The sequence below is a fragment of the Stegostoma tigrinum genome, chromosome 25, assembly GCF_030684315.1.
Source record: "Stegostoma tigrinum isolate sSteTig4 chromosome 25, sSteTig4.hap1, whole genome shotgun sequence".
NCBI classification, from domain to species: Eukaryota; Metazoa; Chordata; class Chondrichthyes; order Orectolobiformes; family Stegostomatidae; genus Stegostoma; species Stegostoma tigrinum.
Genome location: NC_081378.1, coordinates 10,704,754 through 10,729,584, shown reverse-complemented (window position 1 = coordinate 10,729,584; position 24,831 = coordinate 10,704,754). Strand labels below are relative to the sequence as shown.

General features: G+C 43.2%; 1 protein-coding gene across 30 annotated transcripts in view; it reads right to left on the bottom strand.

Annotated features, from left to right (window-relative positions):
• celf2 (cugbp, Elav-like family member 2) overlaps positions 1–24,831 on the bottom strand; it is a 910,164-nt gene that overhangs the window by 73,049 nt on the left and 812,284 nt on the right. For all 30 annotated transcript variants that reach the window (XM_059654470.1, XM_048554197.2, XM_059654471.1 and 27 more), the window contains one exon: positions 285–333. In XM_059654470.1, coding sequence (XP_059510453.1) covers positions 285–333 — 49 coding nt within the window. The remainder of the gene's footprint in view (positions 1–284; positions 334–24,831) is intronic.

Genomic DNA, 24,831 nt, shown 5'->3' with positions numbered 1-24,831 from the left:
CTTATTCCTGCAGGGGGAGCTCTTGTGGCGCAGTGGTTGTGACCCTACCTTGGAGCCAGGAGATCCAGGTTCAAGACCGAACTGCTCCAGAGGTGTGCAATAACATCAATGAACAGGTTATCTGGGAAATATCTAGACTGTTCCTCCTCCTATTTATTATGTCATAATGGAATAGTTCCCTACAGTTATGACCCTCAGGTAGAAGGGGGACCACAAAACATCATTTAAAATAAATTGCAGGAACATCGCATCCCCCTTTTAGTCAAGGCAAATGCTTCACTTACCATTTGATTTTTCACTGTCAGCAGGTTTCATCTGAATAGGATGATGCATCTGAAATGAAAGGAAAACTCAAATCATTCTCTCAAACACAAAAAAAATAACTGTTCCAAACAGACTCAATTTTGAATATTCCCAGCTGAAGGGCTCTGCAGAACAGCATCAATTCTCTCTCCATTACTTAAAATCAAAATACCATGAAATGCCAGTGGTACAAATAAAGATGAATACCATTTTTATTTTATATGCTATTCCCCATCATCATAAGGTACTTATCTGCACATATCCTCAATTATCTGCAAGGATTTGCGTAGAATTACTCCCGGGCAGTAGCTTTGCTCCCTGGTTTGTCTCATTCATCAGTTGCTCCAATCTAGATGACATGTTACTTTGAGCAATAATGCAAAAACAGGAATCAGAAACGTACTTTGAGTTTTTCCTGGTTTTTAAATCCATTGACTCGACTTCCTAGTCCACAACATATTCAAGTCAATATCCTCGTTCTTGCTGATTTCTCAGTAGCCTTGCTAACACTACCTTCATTATTTCTGTCAATCTTTGCTTCTCCGGCTTGGCCTTTCCATTCATTCCCTTTCCACATGCCCACATCATCGGTAGCACATCTTCAATTGCCTTTGTTCTACTTTGCGGAATTTCCTCCCTCAATCTTGTCTCTGCACCAGCTTGAATGGAAATTAAAAAGTGTGTGTGCATGTGCGTGTGCGTGCGTGCGTGTGTATACTCACGCATGTTGCATGTGTATTGTCTGCGTGTCTTTGCATGTGTGAGCGCATAACTATCTATGTGTGTGTATGTGTGCATGTGTGTGTACGCGTGCATGTCTGTCTGTGTGTGTGCCTGTCCATGCGCACATCTATGCGCATGCGTGCGTACGTGTGTGTGTGTCTGTGCGTGTGCGCGCGCACACACCGCTTGTGTCGGCGCCCAGTCTTCAAAGCAACATCTCACAGTTTGGTGGCAAATTTAAAATCTAGCCCACTTTCTCTTGTACTGCCACTGGCCAGCTTGAGCATTCTCTGCTCTTGCTTTCCAATTTTAAGCATCTGAATTTATGTATTTTTTTCAGCTCTATTGTTAATTCAATAGATTCTGCTGCACCCAGGGTCTCTGAATCATAACAAGATCATACTCATAAAGAATATTAAACACAAGTACTGCCCTTTTTCTTTTGCAAAACATAACACTTCTATTAGATTCAATACTGACCTATAACTATTCTGCAACTCATACCCATTTCCTTCACTGCAACAAATAATGGGCAATAAATCTGAGCAGGAAACTGTTTGAACCCTCAACCTCTATAAATTATGGTTTAAAAAACAACAGAAAATCAATATAACTGCGCAGACAGTAGACACTAGTCACTTTGTCATGAGCGAATAAAGTTAATGGCAGGCAGTCCACAGAGAAGTCAAAGGTAGCAAGTAAAACGTTATTAATAAGACATTAATATTTGATAGTGATCAGCCATGCGCTGACCAGACTGGCAAACCGTATCATCTTTAAAACAAGCTTGGAAGGCACTTTCCCTTCTAACAGATCATCTCCCTCAGGAGCAGGTTCTTTTGTTGCTTCTTTGGTCTTGCAAAAGAAATTCTGCCTCCACAGCAATAGGAAAGTACATCAAAAAGTTAAGACGAAAGGCATACCATGGCTTCCCCAGTGAAAAAGAAGTGCTGAATGATTTAGTTTATGACAGACAATGGCACTGATTAAACCACTTGACCTGCAGTTGCTAACGGTCTGAAGTAACATCAAACTAATTCCCTTGTAATTCTGTTTTTAACCTGTCTTTACTGCATCTTCCTGTGATTACTTGAATGTGCTATTCTACACTGATGGTGCCATAATAGCTTTTAAATGTTGTTTTCAAAGTGATTTCATGGATGATTCTTTTTAATTGTTACAATTGTAATTGGTTTAGAAGGAGGTCTGTTAAAACAGACAAATGTTTGCAAAAGCTTGAAATGTTTTTCAGCTAATACTGTTTAAATAGGTAACTGCTGGGCTATCTTTTTCAAAAAGGTTGTCCAGTGTGTTACACTAATTTTCTTGGAGCTTTAAACAGATGTAAGTACGGTATTCCATGGCACCTCAGCAAAAGAAGGCACCTTCAGATGGAGGGAACTGGAAGAAGGAATTCATAATCCAAACAAACAGAAAGGTTTAAAAGAATTTTGCATGTGGCTGTTACAATGGTTTCAGAAATAGGTTCAGAAATCGACCATTTAACCCTTCAAGTTTGGTCCCCTTTCAAGATATGGCTGATCACCTCGCTTTTGTTTCAAATGCTGCACAGGATGTAGGACAGTGGCTCAGCGTTGAGCACTGCTGCCTCACAGCGCTAGGGACCCAGGATCGATTCCACCCTATCTCTGTGGCATTTGCACAGAGCCTTTCCGAGTCTGCGTGGGTCTCCTCTGGGTGCTCTGCTTCCCTCCCACCATCCAAAGATGTGCAGCTCAGATGGATTGGCCATGGGAAATTGCCCATGATGGGCAGGCCAGGTGGGTTAGCCGTTACAGGGATGGGGTCAGTGTGGGTGGTCTGCTTTTTCGGAGGGTCAGTGTGGACTTGATGGGCTTAACAGTATCCCTCCACACTGTAGGGAGAATCTATGATTTGTATTCTTAACATTTCATCCAAAAGACTGCACTTCAGAGTGTGTACACATCCGCAGCGCTGTTCTGGAACGTCAGCTTTGATTTTTGTGCTCTAGCCTCAAAACATTATTGAACTTGGAACCGATAACTGAGTGACTGTGAAGGACAGGTAGTATGGGTGATTCAGGATAGAGTTTGGGCAGTCCAGTTCTACAGGAACAATATACATTCTTTTGAGGAAAGTTCTTCAGGTGGAATTGAAAATATTTCTCTGTAAAGTACAAGCCACTTTTGGTTATTCATTGCACGACATATCGTCGAAATAATATATTTTTTTCCCTGGAATCTATTTCATCCAGTGAAAACACATAAAAGAAAAGCATTTCCTGAAAAACGGGACTAGGACAAGAAGAAATAATTGGTCATGCAAACCTCTGTGAATTGTCAATCGAGACCAAATCTGAGAATTGGAAACAAGGGGGAAAACCTTTCATGTTTCTCCTTCTTACTGAGCTCTCTGTAATTTTAAACAAAATCACACTGCAATTACATTGCTCAACATAGGCCAGTAAATAACCTACATGTGATTTAATAAATCATCTTGTAGCCTTTATCAATTATACAGAGTCCCGCTTTGTACATCTTATTAGCAGCACCCAGTGGTAACCGCTTGAGACAAAAATTCGTGATTGTCCATTTTAATGAAGCTGATGCCCATAAAACATTTAACATTTGACAAACAAATGCCTAATGGGAATGTGTCCTGAATAAGAAAGTAAAACATACAAAAGAAACTCATTCCCTACTTTTATTGAGAGGGAATACTTTAGAAATTAAGACTGGGTTTACGACATGTATTTTCAACTCAATCATAAATGATGATTTAGTGGAAATGTTCAAAGATGAGCACAGAACTTCTTGTAAGGGAATAAATATTCACATCATTTACAATTCCTTGAGCTCCTGTTTTTTTGCTTTCTCCCTTCTGTTTTTTTGCTTTCTCCCTTCTGTTTTTGTCCATTACTAAAATCACAGGCTTCTCTTTCTCCAGTCTTTTTTCTTCTCTCAATTTTTCTTTTCTATTTTCCTTCCTTTTTCTTCTTTTATTGCTGCTTGCCTTGCCAATTGTGTGACCGTGGATTGTCAGTGTCAACAAGACTCAGGCTAGATCAGCTGTGCATTCAAATTCATGTTAGGATCAGAGAGAGAGATCTGGTCGACACTGAAGTCACAGAGGTCTACAGCATGCAAACAGGCCCTTCAGCCCAACTTGTACATGCCACCCAGTTTTCACAATTTAAACTAGTCCCATTTGGTCCATATCCCTCCATACCTATCCCATCCAAGGGGTGATGCAGTGTTGGTAGAGAGTTTGGGATTGGCTGAGGGTGAGGTGCCACAGACTGTAGCATTGGAATACAGAGCAGGGTGCTTAAAATGTTTGGTTAGTCAATCCATTCCATGGAGGTGAGTGGTCATTTATTGCAATTGAGGGCCACGATCAAGGCTGTTTGCCGTCATCAATGGAACTTTCCAGGTGCCACACGGGTCTCCTGCTGGGTTCACAATCTGACAGTAGGGGGCAGCCTCCTCAAGCAGAATCAGAGAGCTACTGGAGGTTCTTCAAATACTCAGTGATGGAGAAGTAAGACTGAAATAGCCACAATCATTCCTGCGGGGGAAGGATGGGAGCATTTCCCTTCCACTCTGATGACCCTAACACCCCTGGGGATTTTCTTAAGGCTTTCCCTCCCCAGCCCTAGCTACAACTTGATTGGTCATGATCTTACTGAATGGTGGGGCAGTTCTGATGGATCGGATGGTCTACTCCTCCCATTTCATAGATTCTTGAGGCTTTATCATACCAATACATACAAGAATTAAAGCGTTGACAGTGACACAGAACTTGGCTGTTGAATTCTGATGATTCTGTCCTTAGCCTTGCTTCTTTATCAGCAGAGTTGAAACTTGGAATGAGGATGACCCTACAGATTGATAAAATACATGCAATGCTCAATGCTGCATGGGACATTTTTCACTTGAGGTTGGAGCTATTTGCAGATAGTTTTAATCAACCTGTTCAGAGATGTTATGGAACACCTCTGGATCAGGCCTCCTAGCACCAGAGTTAGGGACATGACCAGTTAGGGACATGCACCTCTTGAGTCCTTTGAGCTCTTTATTCATTGAGTTTTAACTGGTATATCTTCCTTCAAAGTGGGTATGAGCAATATATGCAGGTCTCACAAGCAATACCCTCATCTCATGAACAAATTAAAAGAACAATTTAACGGCTGATCAAGCAGGCAGAATTGGATGAGTATTGATAGGGTTGAAGGAATTTCCATGCTGATAAATTGAACATAGCGCAAGCTGGGAATAACAACGAAGGAGGTCACATATTACTCGGACAATATGAAGCTAAATGGCGAACAGGAGCAAAATGATCTGCGTTGCAAACACTCAAATCGCTAAAAGTAGTGTCACAGCTAAATTAAGCCAGAAAGAGGCAAGCCAAGAACCTTCTCAAGGGATACGAGAGAAATTATGCGAAATTTGTACCTTACTTCTCCCAAAGGAACTCCAGGACCAAATCTTGGTTAAACCACATGGGGCAGAGAGGACAAATCTGGTTGTCATATTTTAAAAAAGGTAGAGATACGCCGGAGAGGGCACACAAACAATTTAGAAGGATGTGAATGGACTGTGAGGTTATTCTTGTCAGGAAGGAATGAGCAGATTGTGTATTTTTTTTTCCTCTTGCAGTGAAGGGCAATGGGTTGACCTAATTTTGGGGCAAGAGAGTTCAAATTATGAAATATTTTCATAGACTGGATACACCTGAGTATTTCTACTTGCAAGGAAAACTAATTAAAGAATATCAAAGACATGATCGTCTCCATTTCTTGTTGACTGAGATTGACCGATTTCTCGATATTAAAGATATTCTGGGATCCGGGCATGAAAATAGCATTGAAGTAAAAGGTCTTTTTCGTGGTGAAGCAGGACCAAAAGGGCTGAGTGGCTTATTCCTGCTCCCACAGCAATCACAGAAGACATTTCTTCAACCCGTGAACTGTGAGAATGGTCTAAATTTTTCTAACAATGGAGGTGATCTCAACCTTCGCAAAAACATAACCAGAGCCTGCAGTTGAACCTGCAAGCTACCACTTTCACCACAGGAAGGGGGAGGGAATGGGACAGAATAGGGATCCGCCAGGCTATAGATTTCTATGGCTGTGGTTCACAAGTCAACCATACGTATTTAATGCAGTTGCATTCAAACAGATCCAATTTACATTCGAGGGACGATGAAAACTTAATTTGTGAGCTTTATACTTTTCAGGAGAAGATGTGAACCTACTAGAGTTCTGTGGAGAGGTAGGATACCTTTTCTGACATGATCCCAGGACACCATTGTGAGAGGGAAGGTACACTCTGGAGGAGATCAAATGCCCTTTGAAATTGTTAAAGGAGGACATGAATGTATGAGATAAATGGATGAATTAATTATAACCGTCACATTGTCAACATATTTAAATCACTTGGGTTTTAAGTTTTTGAAAACAAAACAAAAATCAGTTTAATAAAAAAAGGTGCTTCCCAAATTACTACTTCAGTTGAATAACCCTGGGTCATAGGTTGTGAGATCTACCACGTAGCAAAACTCCTGTCATCACAGCGGGGAATCTGTCAGTTTCAAGTGTGAAGTCTTTGATTACTGGTTGTGAATACAAATGTTGGATTATGTAATGAATTAAGGTGTTGAAGGAATTTAAATGCACTGGATGTTTCCTTTTATATTAATAAATGTATTGTGGGTGTTTTAACATTGCAAAGTCACCAGTAGGCATTTAGAATTTTATTTGATTCCACTTCATGGTGGATCTTGAGGTCTGTCTGTGGTGGATACATGAGAGTTATTAGGGAAGGTATAAAGTCAAAGGGAATAAGTGGGAGGGTAAGGGTTGGCATGAGGTCTCACATAGTTTGGTATAGGGTTTTAAAAGCAAATGCAAGTGGGTAGAGAGGCAATGGTTTGGGATAGGGATTTTGATCGACCAACAGGTGGTATGAGTTGGCATGGATTGAGTATGGTGAGGATCAGGGGTGCAATGACTGTCGAGGTGTATTTTGTTTTCTTGTTTTAATTTTACAGGTGGGACAACATGCAGGGACCATCCCCACATGAGCCTTTTGAACACTGCCTTGGCAGCCGGCATTTCCTAATGTTATTTCTAGATCCTTCCTGAGGTTAACGGGACTGACTTCAGCTAATGTCACCACAGGCCCCCACTGGAACCATGATTAGATCTTCTGCAGCACCTTCTCTTGAGCTGCGAACTGGGAACATTCCCCGTCCCAAGTCAGGAATAGAAATTTAGCCCTACGTACGACTTATAGGATCATACTCAGTGAATCCCTACAGTGTGGAAGCAGACCATTCAGCCCATCAAGTTCACACTGACCGTCCAAACAGCATCCCACCCACACCCAAGCCCCTAACCTATGCCTGCAATTCCCATGGCCAATCCACCTAACCCGCACATCTTTGCACTGTGGGAGGAAACTGGAGCACCCAGAGGAAACTTGCAAAAGACACAGGGGAATGTGCAAACTCCACACAGGCACTCACCCGAGGGTGAAATCGAACCCAGGTCCCTAGTGCTGTGAGGCAGAGTGCTAAATGCTGAGCCACCATGCCATAACTGAGCCAATTAGTGTAGACACCCTTAAGATGAAGCTAGAAATCTATGAGGAGACAGGAAATAGAGACTGTGCTAGCCATGAAATGAGACAAGATGAGGGGAACCATGGACATGTTGGGCTGAATGTATAGTATGTGTCATTCTACATTGGGTTGGGCGAAGTAGGGCGGGAGGAAGCTGGTGAAGAGAATATCACTAGAACAGACAGTAGTGCTGAGTGACCTATTTCTGAGCTGTAAATTTCATGCAGTTGATCCAAGTGGTTTTGCCCGAGTAACAAATAGCTTTGGTTATTAGAATGTGTTGCCTGTCCAGGTTTACATTCAAGAATGGTCAGTTGGGGCTTCATGAATCTTTCAAATGATGGTAAAAGATTTTGTGACTCTTCAGACTTTTTCTAACAAGGCAGGCTATCTAAGCAGAATAAATACAGAACTTAACAGAAATACAATATATGTCAATCTGTAAACTCTACTGAAAAGAAAACAGAAATAATCAATATAGTGATAAGCAAGATTTACAGGCACAATGTCTTTTTATGGAACCTTTCAGTAGTTTTAATTCAGTACGAATCAGTTAATATATATTGAATTTCTGTTTTTTTTTCTGATGCCCATCCTCATTGATATCCATCAACTTTAACTGATAGTGAATAGCTCAATAACTAAGAGACAATAGCTCAGTAGAAGAGATAATAGGAACTGCAGATGCTGGAGAATCCGAAATAACAAGGTGTAGAGCTGGATGAACACAGCAGGCCAAGCAGCATCAGAGGAGCAGGAAAGCTGATGTTTTGGGCCTAGACCCTTCCCGAAACATCAGTCTTCCTGCTCCTCTGATGCTGCTTGGCCTGCTGTGCTCATTCAGCTCTACACTTTGTTAGCTCAATAGAAGGTTAGGTGCTCCCAATGTTGAAAAAGGTCAGTGTAGTTTAAGATACCCTTTAAAAGCCTAACAAAATGTGTGCCTGTTAAGAGTTGGTGAGATTGTGAGGAGTGTTCCTCGCTCCTCTTCTCATTTCCAGATGGTGGCTTAGCCAAAGATAATTCCCCAGGTCATTCTCCTTTAGCTTTTCTCAAATAGACTTGTGCACGTTTACGCGAGACAGTGGGCAATCGGATTATTCAGCATTGAGACCGTGAGGCTTCAGATAAAGACATTGTCCAACTAGATTCATTAGAGCCTAGCCAGTTTCTGGGGCCTCTATGGACTCCAAGGACTAAGGGGGCTACTGTAAGATACAGTGTAGCAATGCCCACACCCTAACCCTTCACACAACCTCCACTCTGATGGAGACCAGCTGATTTAGGCGGTGATGGAAACCAGAAATGTGGTTACGTATCAGTGTACCATGAGCTCATCATTAATGGGAAAGCCTCCCTTTCTGATAAATTGAATGAGGTTTGTGTGAATTTTTACTGGGTGAAAATCGGGGGTTGGGGGGTGGGGGCGGGGGGAGAGAAAGAGTGCAAAAACAAAGTGGTCACTTGTTTCACTAACCCACCTCTTGGTTCTGCAGTCCTCACCAGAGTTTCACCAATTTTCTTCACCTTCCATAAAAATTAAAATGAACTCCCAAAGAGTGAACTGACATATCTTTTTAAGAAATGTGTGTTCTTTAGTTAATATGCAAATAGCTGAAATCTGATCCATTCCTTTCAGAAACAAATCCCTTAAACACCAGCAGCCTTCTGGCAATTGCTTCCACTTTTTACAAGATTGATAGATAGACTGCACAGGGCTGTCAGCTAGTTCAATGTTAGAGTGTCACAGAGGGTGCTTTGTACCCAGTGGCACAAATGTGGGGTTACAGAGGGAGTTGCCAAATGGCATCTGACAGACATTTAGTATAACGTGATGGAAATGATGATTTAATCTGCAAGGCTGTTAGAAATTCCCAGGTAGAATTCTACCTGCATTAATCTAATTTAGTTGGAATACTTGTGCCAGAAATAGATTGTTCTGCATTGTGTTTTGTTATGTCCAGATGTCTCAGGGCATTTGAGCAGTATGTGACTAGACAAACTGATATTGTAAGGAAGGAGCACGACACTCTGCATATGTTTAGGAGTCTGTCAGTTTTCGTTTATCAAACAGACTCAGTGGCTACTCGTGCACCAAGCTGAAAAAGTGGGTTGGGTTCTACCCACTCAGCATGGCCATATCACTGTTCTCAGAGCAAAAGAAACAACTGGTCACCTTCCCTGCTCCAAATTAGCATTCTTGCCAAGATATATGATATAGTCAGTCTCAAATTTGCAGGGGAGGCACTGTGCCCAAAGCACATTCCAGAGTTTATACTTTACAATGGCAACTGCACCTGGACCACACTTAAAATGACTGTAATAGGCTTTGGAGTGCCCTGCATTTGTCAAAAATTCTACATAAATGCAAGTTTGTTCTTTTATGAGCCAAAGCTCAGTGCACATCCATACATTGAAATTGTTACTCAGAAAGATTGATTGCTACAGCCAAAGACCTGAACATATCCAAATGTATAAAGGGGTAGTTGGAACTGCAGATACTGGAGAATCGGAGATATCAAGACGTAGAGCTGGATGAGCACAGAAGGCCAAGCAGCATCAGAGGAGCAGGAAAGTTGATGTTTCGGGCCGAGACCCTTCTTCCGAAATGGGCCCTAGGCCTGAAACATCAGTCTTCCTGCTCCTCTGATGCTGCTCGGCCTGCTGTGTTCATCCAGCTCTCCACCTGGTTATTCTAAATGTACAAATGCAGCTTGAAACATGTTACAGGGGGTACAGGGAATGCCAGTCAAAAACGAATTGCAATCATAACATTCAAAATCAAGAAGGCTTGGAGGGGATCTTTCTGCATTTTTGGTTCAAGTATTTTGTTCAGTGAGGTTTACGGTGCCTGGTCCTTGCCTGCACTTGCAGCAATGTTTCTGACTTGATCTTCACTTTATGAATAGTGGACACGCTCATCTTGAATCACAGAATCCCTATAGTATGTAAACAGGCCATTCAACCCAAGAAGTCCATACGAATCCTCAGAGAATCCTACACTGACCCATCCCCCTATCTTACACATTCCTGAACGCAAAATAGCATGGTCGATCCACCTAGCCTGCTAATCTTTGGACAGTGGGGGGAAACTGGAGCACCCGGGAGGAAACCCACACAGACATGGGGAGGATGTGCAAACTGCACATAGTCACCCAAGGATGGGATCGAACCTGGGTCCCTGGTGCTGTGAGGCTGCTGTGCTGACCACTGAGTCATCGTGCCGCCTGTCTTGTGGAATTGTGAAAGCGCTTGTGACTGCTGGGTTCTTGCAGTGGAGTAATGCCCACCAAAGACCACCTCAGGTGCTGCAAGCCACAAAGTGGCCCTTATACTGTGATGCTTACCCATTATCACTGAGGACATGAGCCAGAAAGGAAACCTTGCAGTGGATTCACTGGCTGGGACCTAGAGGCGCTGGCGTCAGGCCATCCTTCTTTCCACTTACTGACTTCCACAGGAATCACACCACCATTCACAGCCCCGTTCCAAATAAAGGCCCACCGCAGTGCTGCCTCCACAGTTGAGAAGAACACCCAGCAATCAGGGAAGGTGGTCACGGCTAAGAGCCACTACCTTCTCTCTGCTTCCTCACACTTGCAGAGCCACTGCTCACTCTGTTGTCCCTGCATGTGCCTCTTGTCAAAGCTCATGGTCCTCAACTCTCACTATCATATGAATCAGGTCACTCGAAAGCTCTCACCCACTTCATCCTCCAAAACAACGAACCCTTCCTCCTGCCTTCTGTGTTTCCTGCTCGTGCACTGAAAACTCAACACTCCTCCTGCTCCCGCGTTAATGCTCTTCCATCCTACCCAATCACTGTAGGCAAAACTTCCAGACTGATGTCTCCACAGCACCCCTAGAGAAAGGAACAAAACTGAATGGATGCATAGACCAAGGCACCGGAAATGACAGTAGCAAAAGTCCTTTATATTAACAACTGGGAGCTTGTACTGGAACTGGGAGAACCGTCTCACTGCCTAGTCAAGCCACAGCCTAACACAGTCGTATTCACAGAATCACACCCAACGGACAATGTCCCAGACGCCACCATCACCATTCCTATATATGTCCTGTCCCACCGGCAGAATGGATGACACAGTGGGACACAGTTGGGAAGAGTTGCCTTAGGAGACCTCAACATTGATTATGATCCTCAAGAAGTCTCATAACATCAGGTTCAACATGGGCAAGGAAACATCCTGAGCGATCACCACGTAACATCCTGTCACATCCAGTCATGAATGGTGGTGGACAATGAAATAACTCACTGGAGAAAAAGGCTCCACAAATGTCCCCACCCTCAATGATGGGGGAGCCCGGTACATCAGTGCAAAAGGTAAAGCTGAGGCATTTGTACCAATCTGTTGCCAGAACTATCGAATGGATGATCCATCTTAGTTCACTCTACCATTCGCCGCTGCTGAAATGCTGAAACAGACCAGGTCCTAATGCAGCAAGACCCGCAGAAAATCCAGGTTTGCGCTGACAAATGACAAGAGACATTTGCACCACAAAAATGCCAGGCAATAACCATTTCCAACAAGACAGAATCTAACCATTGCCTTTGACAGTCAATGACCTTACCATCACTGAATCTCCCACTATCAACATCTTGAGGGTTACCATTGACAGGAAACGGAACTGGATTTGCCACATAAATACTGTGAGAACATGACAAGTGCAGAGGCTAAGAAATCTATGGTGAGTAATTAAGTTCCTGATTCCCTAAAGCCTGTCCTCCTTCAGCCTGCAGAAGGTCACCAAAGCTCCTCAGATAGCACTTCCAAACCGACAGCCGCTTCTAGCTATGATCAATCACCACCACTAATAAGGGCGACAGTAGTGGATACATGAGAATACCACCATCTACAAATTCCCCTCCAAGCCACACGCCAGCCTGATTTGAAAACATATTGCAATTCCTCCAATGTTGTTGAGTCAAATTCTGATAGCATTATGCGTGTACCAACAGGAAGCGATTAGCCACAGTTCAAGAAGGTAGCACTCCTCCAGCTTCTCAAGGGCAGCCAGGGATGGACAATAAATGATGCGCATATCCCATGAGTGAAAAAAGAAATGACTGAGCTATCTGTATTGACTGGATTGTTTGCACTTGACTTGCAGGTCTGATTGTGGCCCAATCCCCACACTGCAAGGACACAGAACCACAAACTCTGATAGGCTGAAGTACCTGAGCAACTGTGGCCAATCAGTGGATTGGAATTAGACAAATCCTTTGAGTGATTGTAATGGTAGCCCCTGAATGACTTTAGATTAGATTAGATTCCCTACAGCATGGAAAGTTCCAATGACCTCATTAAGGATCGCTTCCTTTCAATTTTACACGTGGCCACTTGCTTGAAGAACTCATGTGTATGCCATTGAAACAGCTGACACACGCTGCGTGTCTGATTTTGACATCACATGCCACATGGTCATCCCTTTGACTGTACCATTCTCTCCACTATAACACTCATGCCCGTCTGCGCTAGGAAAGCAGTGTGAATTATGCAGAAGCCGGCAGTCTTCAGGTAACCATGAACAGAGTCAGCATTGAGAAAGCAATCCAAAATCCAGAAAATACTTCCTATGTAGATATACATGATGTGTGCCCATTCCTGTGAGCAAAGTGACCTGACAAAAATAAGCAAGTCATGGAAGTCCCTGTGGTCTAAGTGTTGAAGCACTAAAATTGGAGATTTTGAGGTTTATAGGACAACAAAAAGGCTTTTGGGCACAATACACCTGCACTGGTCAAAACGTGCCAACTAACTATTCTGATTCCAGTTGGAGCAGATTTGGGTCTGAGAGCAGGTCTGATGATATGCTGACACTGGTAGTTTGTTGCTGCCTTGTGGGGGTGAGGGGACAAGGAGGACGGGCCATGTGGAGGAATTAAAACACTGTCCTGACAACACAGCTTGGGTGATGCCTAGAACACGCAATCGGTGAGCTGCAGCTGCCAGGATCCCACTCAGAATGGCATGTTGGGAATTTGAGAGCTTTCTCAGGGAATGGGATAAGAGCTGGAAGTGGTGTGTAAATAAGACAAATTGGGCTGCAGGTGACACACAAATGCATGAAAGTAGTCGCCCTTGAGCCCTGAGATTCTGAAATTGCCAATTAACGCTTAGAGGAAAAACAATTCACTATTTAGACTCTGTCGTTTGAAAATGCTTACCATGTTTGCCAAACTTTCTCACCAGCGCCCATTTCACACCAGGGGGAGGGAAGTTCCACCCAATATTTGTGAAAGTCACAGAATGGGCCCTTGCTGGTGTGTCTGACAGCACTGTCAGTCTGCTGAGCATATAAGCAGGCGTGTCCACTCTGATGGTCCCACAATAGGTGGAAATGATACATATCACCAGAGCTGCTGAAGGGGTATGCCTAAGGTAGCATAACAATCTGGCTGGCTGACTACTCTGATGGTGGGTAGGAGCAGGCTGCGTTATGAGGAGAGGCTCAGGATGTTAGCTAATATCTGTTGGCAGTTAGAAGAATGAAAGGTGACCTTTTTGGAACATTCCAGTTCTCAGGGGATTCAACAGCGTTCGATATATGAAGGTTGCTTCTCTTTGTGGGAGGGATAGGACCAGATGGTGTAAGCTCAGGAGGAGGAGGGGGGCGCACTTAAGACAGACATGAGGAGGAATTTCTTCTGTCAGAGGGTGGTGAATCTGTCAAATTCTTCACCACAAAGGGCTAGAGAGGTTGGGTTATTGAGCTTACTTAAGGCCGAGATCGACAGATTTTTGATCGGTAAGGGAATCGAGGGTTATAGGGAAAAGACAGGCAAGTAGAATTAAGGATTATCTGATCAGCCATGATCTCACTGAATGGCACAGCGGCAGCGGCAATGGGCTGAATGGCCTACTTCTGCTCCCACAGTTTAAGATCTTATGGCTTTGGACATAGCTGACATAAATGGGTTTACTGATACTTGTGAGTTCTTGTGAATACTTGTGAAGTGTTGTGGCCAAAAGATTTGTCCAAAACGACACTAACATTGTCTCCAAAATGATGTATATGGTGCCACTGAGTAACACCAATGTCCATGGGGACGGTAATCAGAGAAAAAATGTACCAAACTTTGCAGAAGATAGGAAGAAATAGCAATTTATAGTTTATTTTTGGTACACAGCTTTCATTGAATGCTTCAATGAAGGTTAGTGTCTTTTTTAATTCTTTGTTTTTTTTTCCATTCACCCATGGGATGTGAGCATCATTGGCTGAGGCAGCATTTATTACCCATCCCTAGTTGCCTTTGAGAAGGTGGTGGTGAGCTGCCTTCTTGAACCGCTGCAGTCCATGCACTGTAGGTAGACCCACAATGTCATTATACAGGGAATGTTTGGGTGTTTTAACTTGGACACAGGTTGTCAACGAGTGTTCCTGCTCTACGTCATACATTTACCTAAATTAAGTAATATTTTTTGTTGAAAGAGGAAACCTGTATTAAATTGCTTCCCAGGGAGCCATGCTAGCATACAGCACTGTTGGGATGCAGTACGTCAGTTTATCAAAGTTTTGATTTTGAAGAGGAGACTCATCACTGAATCCCTACAGCAGGCAAATCGGCCCAATGAGTCCACACTGACCGTCCGAAGCGCATCCCATCCAGACACAGACCCCTATCCTATCCCTGTAACCCTGGATGACGTATGGCTAATCCACCTGGCCTGCACATCCCTGGGCACTATGGGCAATTTCCCATGGCCAATTACCTTACCTGCACTTTAGACTGTGGGAGGAACCCAGAGCAGCTGGATGAAACCCACACAGACACCGGGAGAATGTGCAAACTCCACACATACACTTGCCGGAGGGTGGAATCGAATCCGGGTCCCTGGCGCTGTGAGGCTGCCATGTTAACCACTGAGCCACCGTGCCCCCAACAAAGCATTTCCTGTGAAAAAGGCTTGGGCAGAACGTGGCTACTACTTCAGATCAGCCTTACTACCATCTATTACGAACTTTACAATGGGATCACTGGGTTGAAATCTTTATTAGGGTAATGGCAACAGTTTGTTTCCACAGCCCTGGGGCCCTGAAACCAACTGGAGGTTCCAATCACTGCAGCCAGAGATGTGTATAGTCAGCACTCACACAGAGAACCGACCTTTGGAATATTCAGGGCTTAACTGGGTTAGTTCCAGACTGGACAGTGTCCTTCATCTGCTGAACCACAAGGGAAGGTTTTGGCTGAGCGACTTATAACCTTCACAGTTTTACAGGATAGGAGTCATTTCTTTCTGTTAAATCCTATTAGATCTCTTAAAATACCCGGAGAATGTGACCTCTTAAAAAAAAAACTGTTCTTGTTTAAAAGGGAAACTTTCCTTAATTTATGATTCAGCCAATGCTTCCTCAGAACCACAGTCAGAGTCTTAATTGGTTTAATTGATTTATTGACTTTGCCAAATCAAGTTACCGTTTAATTCTGATCATTAAGTCATTGTTGATTTGTTGGTGGGCTTGTCAAATGCAGCCCCTTGTAAGGTGTTTTATAAGTTACAATTTATGATAAGAATCCAATAACTGTCGCCATCAATAATTCAATTGAGTGTTTTCTTAAAATTATTGCTGTTTATTAGTTAAATGGAAAGGACCTTGCTCGTCCAGAATAGGTTTGTTGAACGTGTCGCTCACATATCATTAGATTCCATAGGTTTCTGGCAATTGTCCGTCATTTATCATTCGTTCTTTCAGGGTTTCCATGCATGTCCTACTAATATCACAGAAGGCAATTCGCTGCAGAGATTCAGTGGGAAATGAATCCCCGCTCTTACAACATGGCCCGAATATTTTGTGCTGATGACTTGTCCCACTTCCCTTAAACGGTGAAGTCAAGGATGAACCTGGCTGTGTATCATGACCGGATTTTACGGCTATCAGGCAGCTGATTACCTGAAGTCATGCATTCTGCTCCCCACACGCCCCCAACAACGCAACAGAATGTCCTGCCTCCCAGCACTTCCCTCAGAATAGGTGGTCAGCAGCTTAAGTCAATCCAAGGACTGCAGATGCTGGACGTCTGAAACAAAAACAGAATTCACTGGAGAAACTTGGCAGATCTGGCAGCAAGTGTGGAGAGCAAAAAAGTTCTAATGCTTTGGATTAGCAGCTCTCTGGTTTGAGCAGCGCCACTGGGAATGGTGGCCACGGCTGGGACTGCAGCCAACTCACAAGCAGGAGCAACATGGAGGCTGTGTTCAAAGGCTAGTTAGGCTGAACCCAGCAATGGATGCGTGTGTTGGTGTAAAATACCACAGCACCCCACCCACACATCTGATTTAAGACCCCCAACTGTTCCTGGGGGGAATAATTCTCCAGAACAAATTTAACATTAACCATCCCAGGAGAATAGATTCTTGTCCTGTGCAAAATGCCCATTGCACCATTTTTATTTCTACTGAGTTCAATGGAAACACACAACAGGAGAGGTGGGGAATGAGGCCGACGAGAAGTTTAATTCAAGTTATGACCGTGTTCCAGAAAACTATAACTACGTGAAGCAGAGATTCCCATAAGAATCAATACGGAAGATTGAGATAGGGTCTACATGGCCGTCCATTACAGGGAAAAATATCAAAACATTATGAAGTTATTTTTAAATACTTTACAATGCTAAATAAAATAACCATTAAAAAACAAGTCTAAAAATATTAAAGGGAAACGTAACTTAATACTTGGAGCACTTCCGGCTCACACCTTCACAGCTCTGAACCCGAAGGGAAAACTGAACCAAATTTACTCCTTTTCACACACAGTTTGTCAAATGTGAAAACCCACATCCCCTTCATCCTATCCTTAATGAACTGTCTGCATCCCTTTTTCCTCCAAGCCTTCCAACTTAATTCCTTAAGTTTGGATGTCGCAGAAGTGCTGGGGCTCTAATAATCCATGGCCTGGATTTCATAGTCTCAGCAACAACAACAATAACTGGGACACAGGACTTGCAACGGCACCAACATTTCCCGCCCTGTACATCCTTTTTACACTCGAAGCTGAAGTATTCCTCCGTGATTTCCAAAGGAGAGAGGGGCGGCACAGTGGCTCAGTGGTTAGCACACTCGGGCGACTGTCTGTGTGAAGTTTGCACATTCTCAGTGTCTGCTCCGGTTTCCTCCAACAGTCCAAAGATGTGCAGGCTAGGTGGATTGGCCATAGTGTTCAGGGATGTGCAGCTTAGGTGGATTATAGGGGGATGGGTCTGGGTGGGATATTCTGAGGGGGGCCAGTGTGGACTTGTTGGGCTGAAGGGCTTGTTTCCACACTGTAGGGATTCTATGATCTATGAACACACTGCTTGTCCCACCAGCTGGTTTGTCAAGAGGTACAGGCCTGAAATTTAGCAATTTACAACATAACACCACAAGATGCAGGAACAGAAGTATGCCTTTCAGCCCATCGAGACTACTCCACTCGTCAACGAGATCGTGACAGATCTCATAATCCTCAAATCCACTTTCCTGCTTTTTCCCCATAATTCTCAATTCCCTGTCTATTTCAGTCTTGAATATACTTAATGACCCAACTGCAACAGTTCCTCTGCAGTTTCAAGAAAAATCCACAGGTTCACCACCCTCTGAGAAAATTATTTCCTCCTCATTTCTGTCTTAATTGTGCGACCCCTTATTCTGAGATGATGCCCTCTAGTCCAAAACTCTCCCAATGGGTAAAGAACCTTTTCCCATCTCTCTTGTCCAGTACCCCAGAATCTTACATGTTTAATAAGATCACCTCTTATTCTTCTGGAATTCAAAGAGCACTGGCCCAACCTATACAACCTCTCAATCTAAGTCAGTCCCTCCACAACTGTATAAAACTAGTGACCCTTTTCTGGACTATCTCTAATTCCAGTATCTCTTTCCCTGGGTAAAGTGTCCAAAACTGTTCACAGTAATCCAGCTGTGGTCTGACTCATGGCCTTGTAAAAATTTTAAGCACAATTCTCTCATTTTTGTATTCCATTCCCTTTGAAGTACGGACCAAAATTCCATTCGCATTCCTTGTTACCCTCTGAACTTGGATGCTAGCCTTTTCTGATTCATGAACGAGGGCTCTCAAATACATCCCTTCCTTGGCTTTCTGCAGTCTTTCTCCACTTAAATAATATTCAGCTCCTCTATTCTTCCTGTCAAAGTGCATCACCTCACATTTACCCATGGTATATCAGCTAATCAACCAGGAGTTAGAATCATTTTCTGAAACTGATTTTGGGGGTGAGATACTTGAGAATACTGTCCTTGCTCAGCAATGAATAATAGATAGAAAGATAGTAACAACACAATTTAAAGAAAAACAAAACTACTCCTCTCTTGGGGCAGCATGGTGGCTCAGTGGTTAGCACAGCTGTCTCACAATGCCAGGGACCTGGGTTCAATTCCAGTCTCAACTGATCGTCTGTGTGGAGTTTGCACATTCTCCCTGTGTCTGCATGGGATTCCTCCGGGTGCCCCAGTTTCCTCCCACAGTCCAAAGATGTGCAGGCTAGGTGGAATAGCCATTGGAAATGCAGTGTTACAGGGATAGGGTAGGTGAGTGGGATGGTCTTTGGAGGGTCAGTGTGGATTCAATGGGTCAATGGCTTGCTTCCGCACTGTAGGGATTCTATGATGATTCTTGCCAGCATCGATCATCTCCATAGCTTTGGTTTACATTGGAACTCAGGGTCAAATTGAATTGGGGAGCCATTTTAGACCTGGTGAAGGTGGATTCACATCACACTCAGATGGTGAGCGAAGGATTTAAGAGTGGTGGGTGCAGCGCAGTCTCGGAGATCGGTGCAGAGTCAGGTGGGAAACAAATGTTAAAATGGCTCTCACGATGTTTACCAAATTACAGGCCCCATGAAGTCCCTTCAATGTCACACAGTTAATGTTAAAGGTGGCAACATTACATGGAGACTTGCTCTGCACAGTGAACTCCTCCAGGCAAAAATGAGATACTGAATCGTTATAGTACACAATGTGAACTCTAAGAATGCTTCATTCTGTCATTAAGAGTCAAATTCATCTTCACGTGAACTCCCATCAAAATATCTAGGCCACTGCATTTCTTAAAATAAACTCTGTTGGTATGTGAAATATGAATAGGCTTCTCGTTTACAGTCAGTGTGTAAAGTATTACAGAACACAGAGTCATAGGTTCTGGAAGTCCTCTATGCAAAGTTATCTGTAAAATGAGACTGGTTTAGTTAAGCTCTGTCCCTTGCAATTGGAAAATTGGAAGTGCCATTTTATTACAGATTTTTGTTTTAAAAGGAGGGATGCATAATCTTGAAAACTGTAGATCAGTTAGTTGAACATCAGTGCTGGGGAGGTTCTTGTCAGGAGGGACAAGTCTGATCAGAGAGACACACAGTCAGTGCTTGAAGGACCAGTCAGTTCGATGAAGGAACAAAGAGCTCCATATCTGAGGGTGCAGATGACACCAGGTTAGAACGCACAGCAAATTGGGAAAAGAAAGAGGAAGTTACAAGCAGACACAAGCTAAACTGGCAAATGAGGCTCAATGCGGAAAAATGAGTAAGTATCCATTTTCGATCAGAGACTGAGCAGGATGTTTCCTTCTTAGTGACAGGCAGTGCAGTTCCTACTGTAGAGGAGAAAGGGATTTGGATCTAAACAAAATCACTAAAAGTTCATGTACAGCTCTATAAAGCACTCAGAAAGGCCACTGCAATATTATTTTCCATCTCGGGGAAGTGGGGACTGGAGGGGGAGGTGAAAATACAGGAAACTATGTTCGAATTGTCGTAGTAACTCGTCTTCAGTTGGGGTACCGCATTCTGACCTAGGTACTACACCTCAGGAAAGATACATTAGCATTGGAAAAGGTCCACTGAAGGGTCACCAGGATGACAACGTAGCTTAAAGGGTTGTGTTACAAGGGCGTACTGCATGAGCTTGGCTCGTACTCCCTTCAGGTCAGGAGGCTTAAGGTGTACTAATCAAGAAGTTTAAATTGACCAAAGGTTTGGAGATGGTTGATACAGGATGAATCCTGAACAGTGAGGCACAATTTAAAATTAAAATCTGAACACTCTCCCTTCAAAATGCCGTGGGTACTGTGTCAATTTCAACTTGAGAAACTACATCAATAGATTTTTGTTAAGTGAGGGTATAAATGGATAATGGATCAAATAAGGAAATGGAGCTGAGGGGTGGAATCTAACTGAAATGTAGAAACAGCCTTAAGGAACATACTCCCACTCCTATAAAACAACAGAAAGCCTACATTTATACTGTGGCAGGGATAGTAGGTACTGCCAATGCTGGAGAATCTGATACAACAAGGTGTAGAGCTGACGAACACAGCGGGCCAAGCAGCATATTAGGAGCAGGAAAGCTGATATTTCGGGTCTAGACCCTTTCTTCAGAAAAGGTCTAGACCCGAAACGTCAGCTTTCCTGCTCCTCTGATGCAGGTCTAGACCTGAAACGTCAGCTTTCCTGCTCCTCAGATGCTGCTTGGCCTACTGTGTTCATCCAGCCGTACACCTTGTTATATTTATATAGTGCCTTCCCCTGTTTGGAAAATGCCCCAAGGCAATGCAGAGGAACATCATCAGACAAGGCCCACGTAAAGAAATATTAGGACAGCTCAAGAAGGAGGTACTTTAAGCAGCATCTTAAAAAGATTTAATCTCAGTTGCCAACCTAGTGACAGTAATTCTGCAAGCAGTGACTCTACGCTGGAAGTGCTGAGTTCAAGGCTAGCACTATAACTGCATGTTGATTGACCTGATAATCTAAGTAAGCTTTCAAACTTTAACTTAAATCATCGTGTTAATCAAGTGTAACTGCAAAAGACCTGGTATGTAAATTACATTTTTCATTCACAACTTCATTAGCTGTAGGAGAGTTCACAATTACTGCAGACAGGTCAGCTATAGACACTGGTCTCTGGGGCTCTTGTGGATGTCTGAAGGTTTGCAGTAAATCAATAGGAAGCAGCAACTGTTAGCAAACTGCTTCCCCTACAACCGTAAAAGCACAGTGGAATGAAAACACCGTCACTGCCAGCTAAGATTCGACCTATTTATCCCTTTACAATTTCACTTTGCGGAGAAAAGAACTACACACCGTAAAATAATTTTGCCATTTCTCCAGGCCCCATGTCCCCAGTTATTTGCAGAAATCACAGACTTTCCTCAAGGGACTGACCCTGGAGGACCAGAACAAATAGGACTGACCCTCCCTCAACGGGAGTCAACAAGATCCCACCAAATATCTTCCCTCTGTGACATACACAAACCTTGATCTTGGAGGCACAAACAATATTTTAGTAAAAACTCAATAAGAAAGGAACTAAAAAGCTGCATTGTGTGTCTGCTATAATAGTGGGGACAAAGACTGCAAGTATTGATGGAAGCTTCTGAATTATTTAGCATTGCTTTTGGAGGAGATGGTCCAGAATATTCTGGGCGGAGCAGAACAATATCATAGACACTATTCAATCCAGAGACTGCTTAAAAAAAGTCTTGAAAATCAACCACAATAGAAAACATTTTACCTTAGTGATTTTTATACTCCAGTCCTGCCACTATATTATGATAGTCAGCTCTGTAGTAAATAAGGGCTGACACAGATGCCTTCAAAGGCAAGTCTTTGGTACCAGTATGATGCTCGAGATCGTTGTCTTCAATCTCATAAGAACTGTCTGACTCAGCATGTTGAATTCAGACATACAAGTGAGAGAAAGTCTTATATTCTATACAGCACATAATCACCACTGTATCTAACAATGAGATAAGGGGAAAACAGTGGATGTGGGATATTTAGACTTTCATAAGGCTTTTACTTATTCATCTCCTGCATGGGGTCTTATCAAAATTACAGCACTTGAGATTAAGGGGAACATATTAGCATGGATCGAGGTCTGGCCAACAGACTAAAAACAGAGAGCAGGAATAAACGGAATGTGTGCAGGTTAGAAGGTTGTCAGGGATTTAGTCCCCATCTATGGATCAGTGCTGCAGACAAAACAATTCACAATCTTTTTCAATTATTTGGACATGGGGACTAAATGCAATGTCAAGTTTGCAAGATGATACAAAATTGGACGGCCACTGGAGTTGAAAGGAAGATGCAAAGAGGTTTCCAGAGAATTTATACAGGTTAGGTGAGTGGGCAAGAACATGGCAAATGGGATAAAATGGGAAATATGAGAAATTATCCACTTTATCAGAGAAGTAGGAACGCTGATCATTTCTTCAATGAGGAGAGACTGGAAAATGTTAACGCCTGAAGGGATCTGCATGCCCTTGTTCATATGTCACAGAAAGCTAGCCTGCAGGTGCAAGAGAGTTTGAGTGCAGGAGTAAAGAAGCCTTGTTGCATTGTTATAGCGCCTTGCTGAGATTGCACCAGGAATATTGTGTGCAGTTTGGTTTCCTCACAAATTAAGGATATACTGGCCGTTGAGGAGTCCCTGCGATGGCACAACTGTCGAGACTGGGCTGATGTCAGCTCTACCTGAGGTGGGGGTTATGACCCCAAGTGGGGTCAAGAGTCAACACTTTGGAGTCACAAGTCTGAAGCAGTCATGAAGACAACTTTAAATCTTCATAATTTGTCAAAGTTTGGGTGCTTTCCAAATGAAAACCTTCAGAATCAATTCCTGCGGCAGTAAAAATGCTTGGCTTCAGTTGTATGTTTTAAAAAAATGAAATCTGTTCAAATCCCTCTCTATCCCATTCCCCATCCTCTTGCATGCACCCCCTCCAAATGGAGTTCTTACTGAGGAACCCTAATATTTCTGTTTTAAAATGGGGCCCCAAAGAGATGAAAGATTTTTCTTTTGTGCACACAAGCAATGTGGGTGTCACTGGCATTTATTGTCCCTGAGAAGGGGGGGGATGAGCTGCCTTCTTGAACTGCTGTGGTCCGTGTGATGTAGCTATACCCCACAATGCCGTTAAGTAAGGAGATCCACGGCCTTGGTCCAGAAACAACTGGCCAGAATATCATTGAACTGCAGACTCGATGGGTTGAAGGGCCAATTCGGCTTCTACGCCTAAATGTTACGCGCCACTCTGTTCAAGACTACTGCTGCCAAAATGAGGGAATTCTTGCATCCGAATGCCAAGCTGACAACTTAAATCGATTTCCCTGTGTTCTCCTATCCTCTCTGGCAAGACCCAAGGTAGGATTTTGTTTTCCTCATGTTGCCACCCATCTCATCAGGGATGGATCATGCTGTGTGACAATTATTGCCCTCCTTCCAGTAGTTTGGTCAAAAGCTCATCTTCTGACATGCAAAGCAAAACAGCCAGCACAGTGCTGTGGCACTGCAGTCAATTCTGACGCTGCTGTTGACCAGGGTATACTGGGTGCTCACGTACCAGTCTCAGCATTTCAAGTCTGCGTCTACTGGCATGAAAATCACTTTTCATCTCCATTTTAGAAAACACATAAATCTTCATGGATTTGCACCGTCTACTAAAGGCCATGCTCATCTGTTAAAGAAAGCTGATTGAGGTCCACATTAATCATTAATTCAGATTGAGAGAGAGAGAAAGGGCAAGAGACAGACAGAAATGGAGAGAGAGTGCGAGAGAGTGAAGACGGGGGTAAGGGTGGGGATTGGGGAACAGAGAGAGAGAAGGGCTTTTTTTTAAAATTAGACTATTAACTGAGCATATCTTAAAAGTTCAAGCAAGCATCAGCCCAAGACGAGCGAGTCTGTAGGCATTAATGAACTGCTAAAGGGACAGCTGACATTAAAGGACTTTGTGGAAATGTTCACTTAATATTTAATTTTTAATATGGCCTAATAAATAGGCTGCAAAGCTATAAATCTAGTTTTTTGTTGAAAGAACAGAGTTGAATATTTTAAAGAGAATCTGTAGTCATGGCTGTGGCTCATTTTTGTAATTACACAGCTAATTAAATTGATTCTGCTAACAACTGGGCTAATGACACTGCAATAGCATTTGCTGAGTAAAGGTTCAATAAGATAACTCTTATCTTGACAATATTTACCACTGGCAAAAATTAGAAACCACATTTCGCACTGTGTTCTTCCTTGAAAGCCCTGAGGAATTTGCCCAGATGGGTCTTGCTGCAGAAAATTCATTTCATTTTCTTTGAAAAACAGCAAGTTTGGGCTTCAGACTCAAGTCTGTTCATTGCCCAACATGGGCTCCTACTGTGTGTTCCTCAGCCAAATTTTAAAGGCT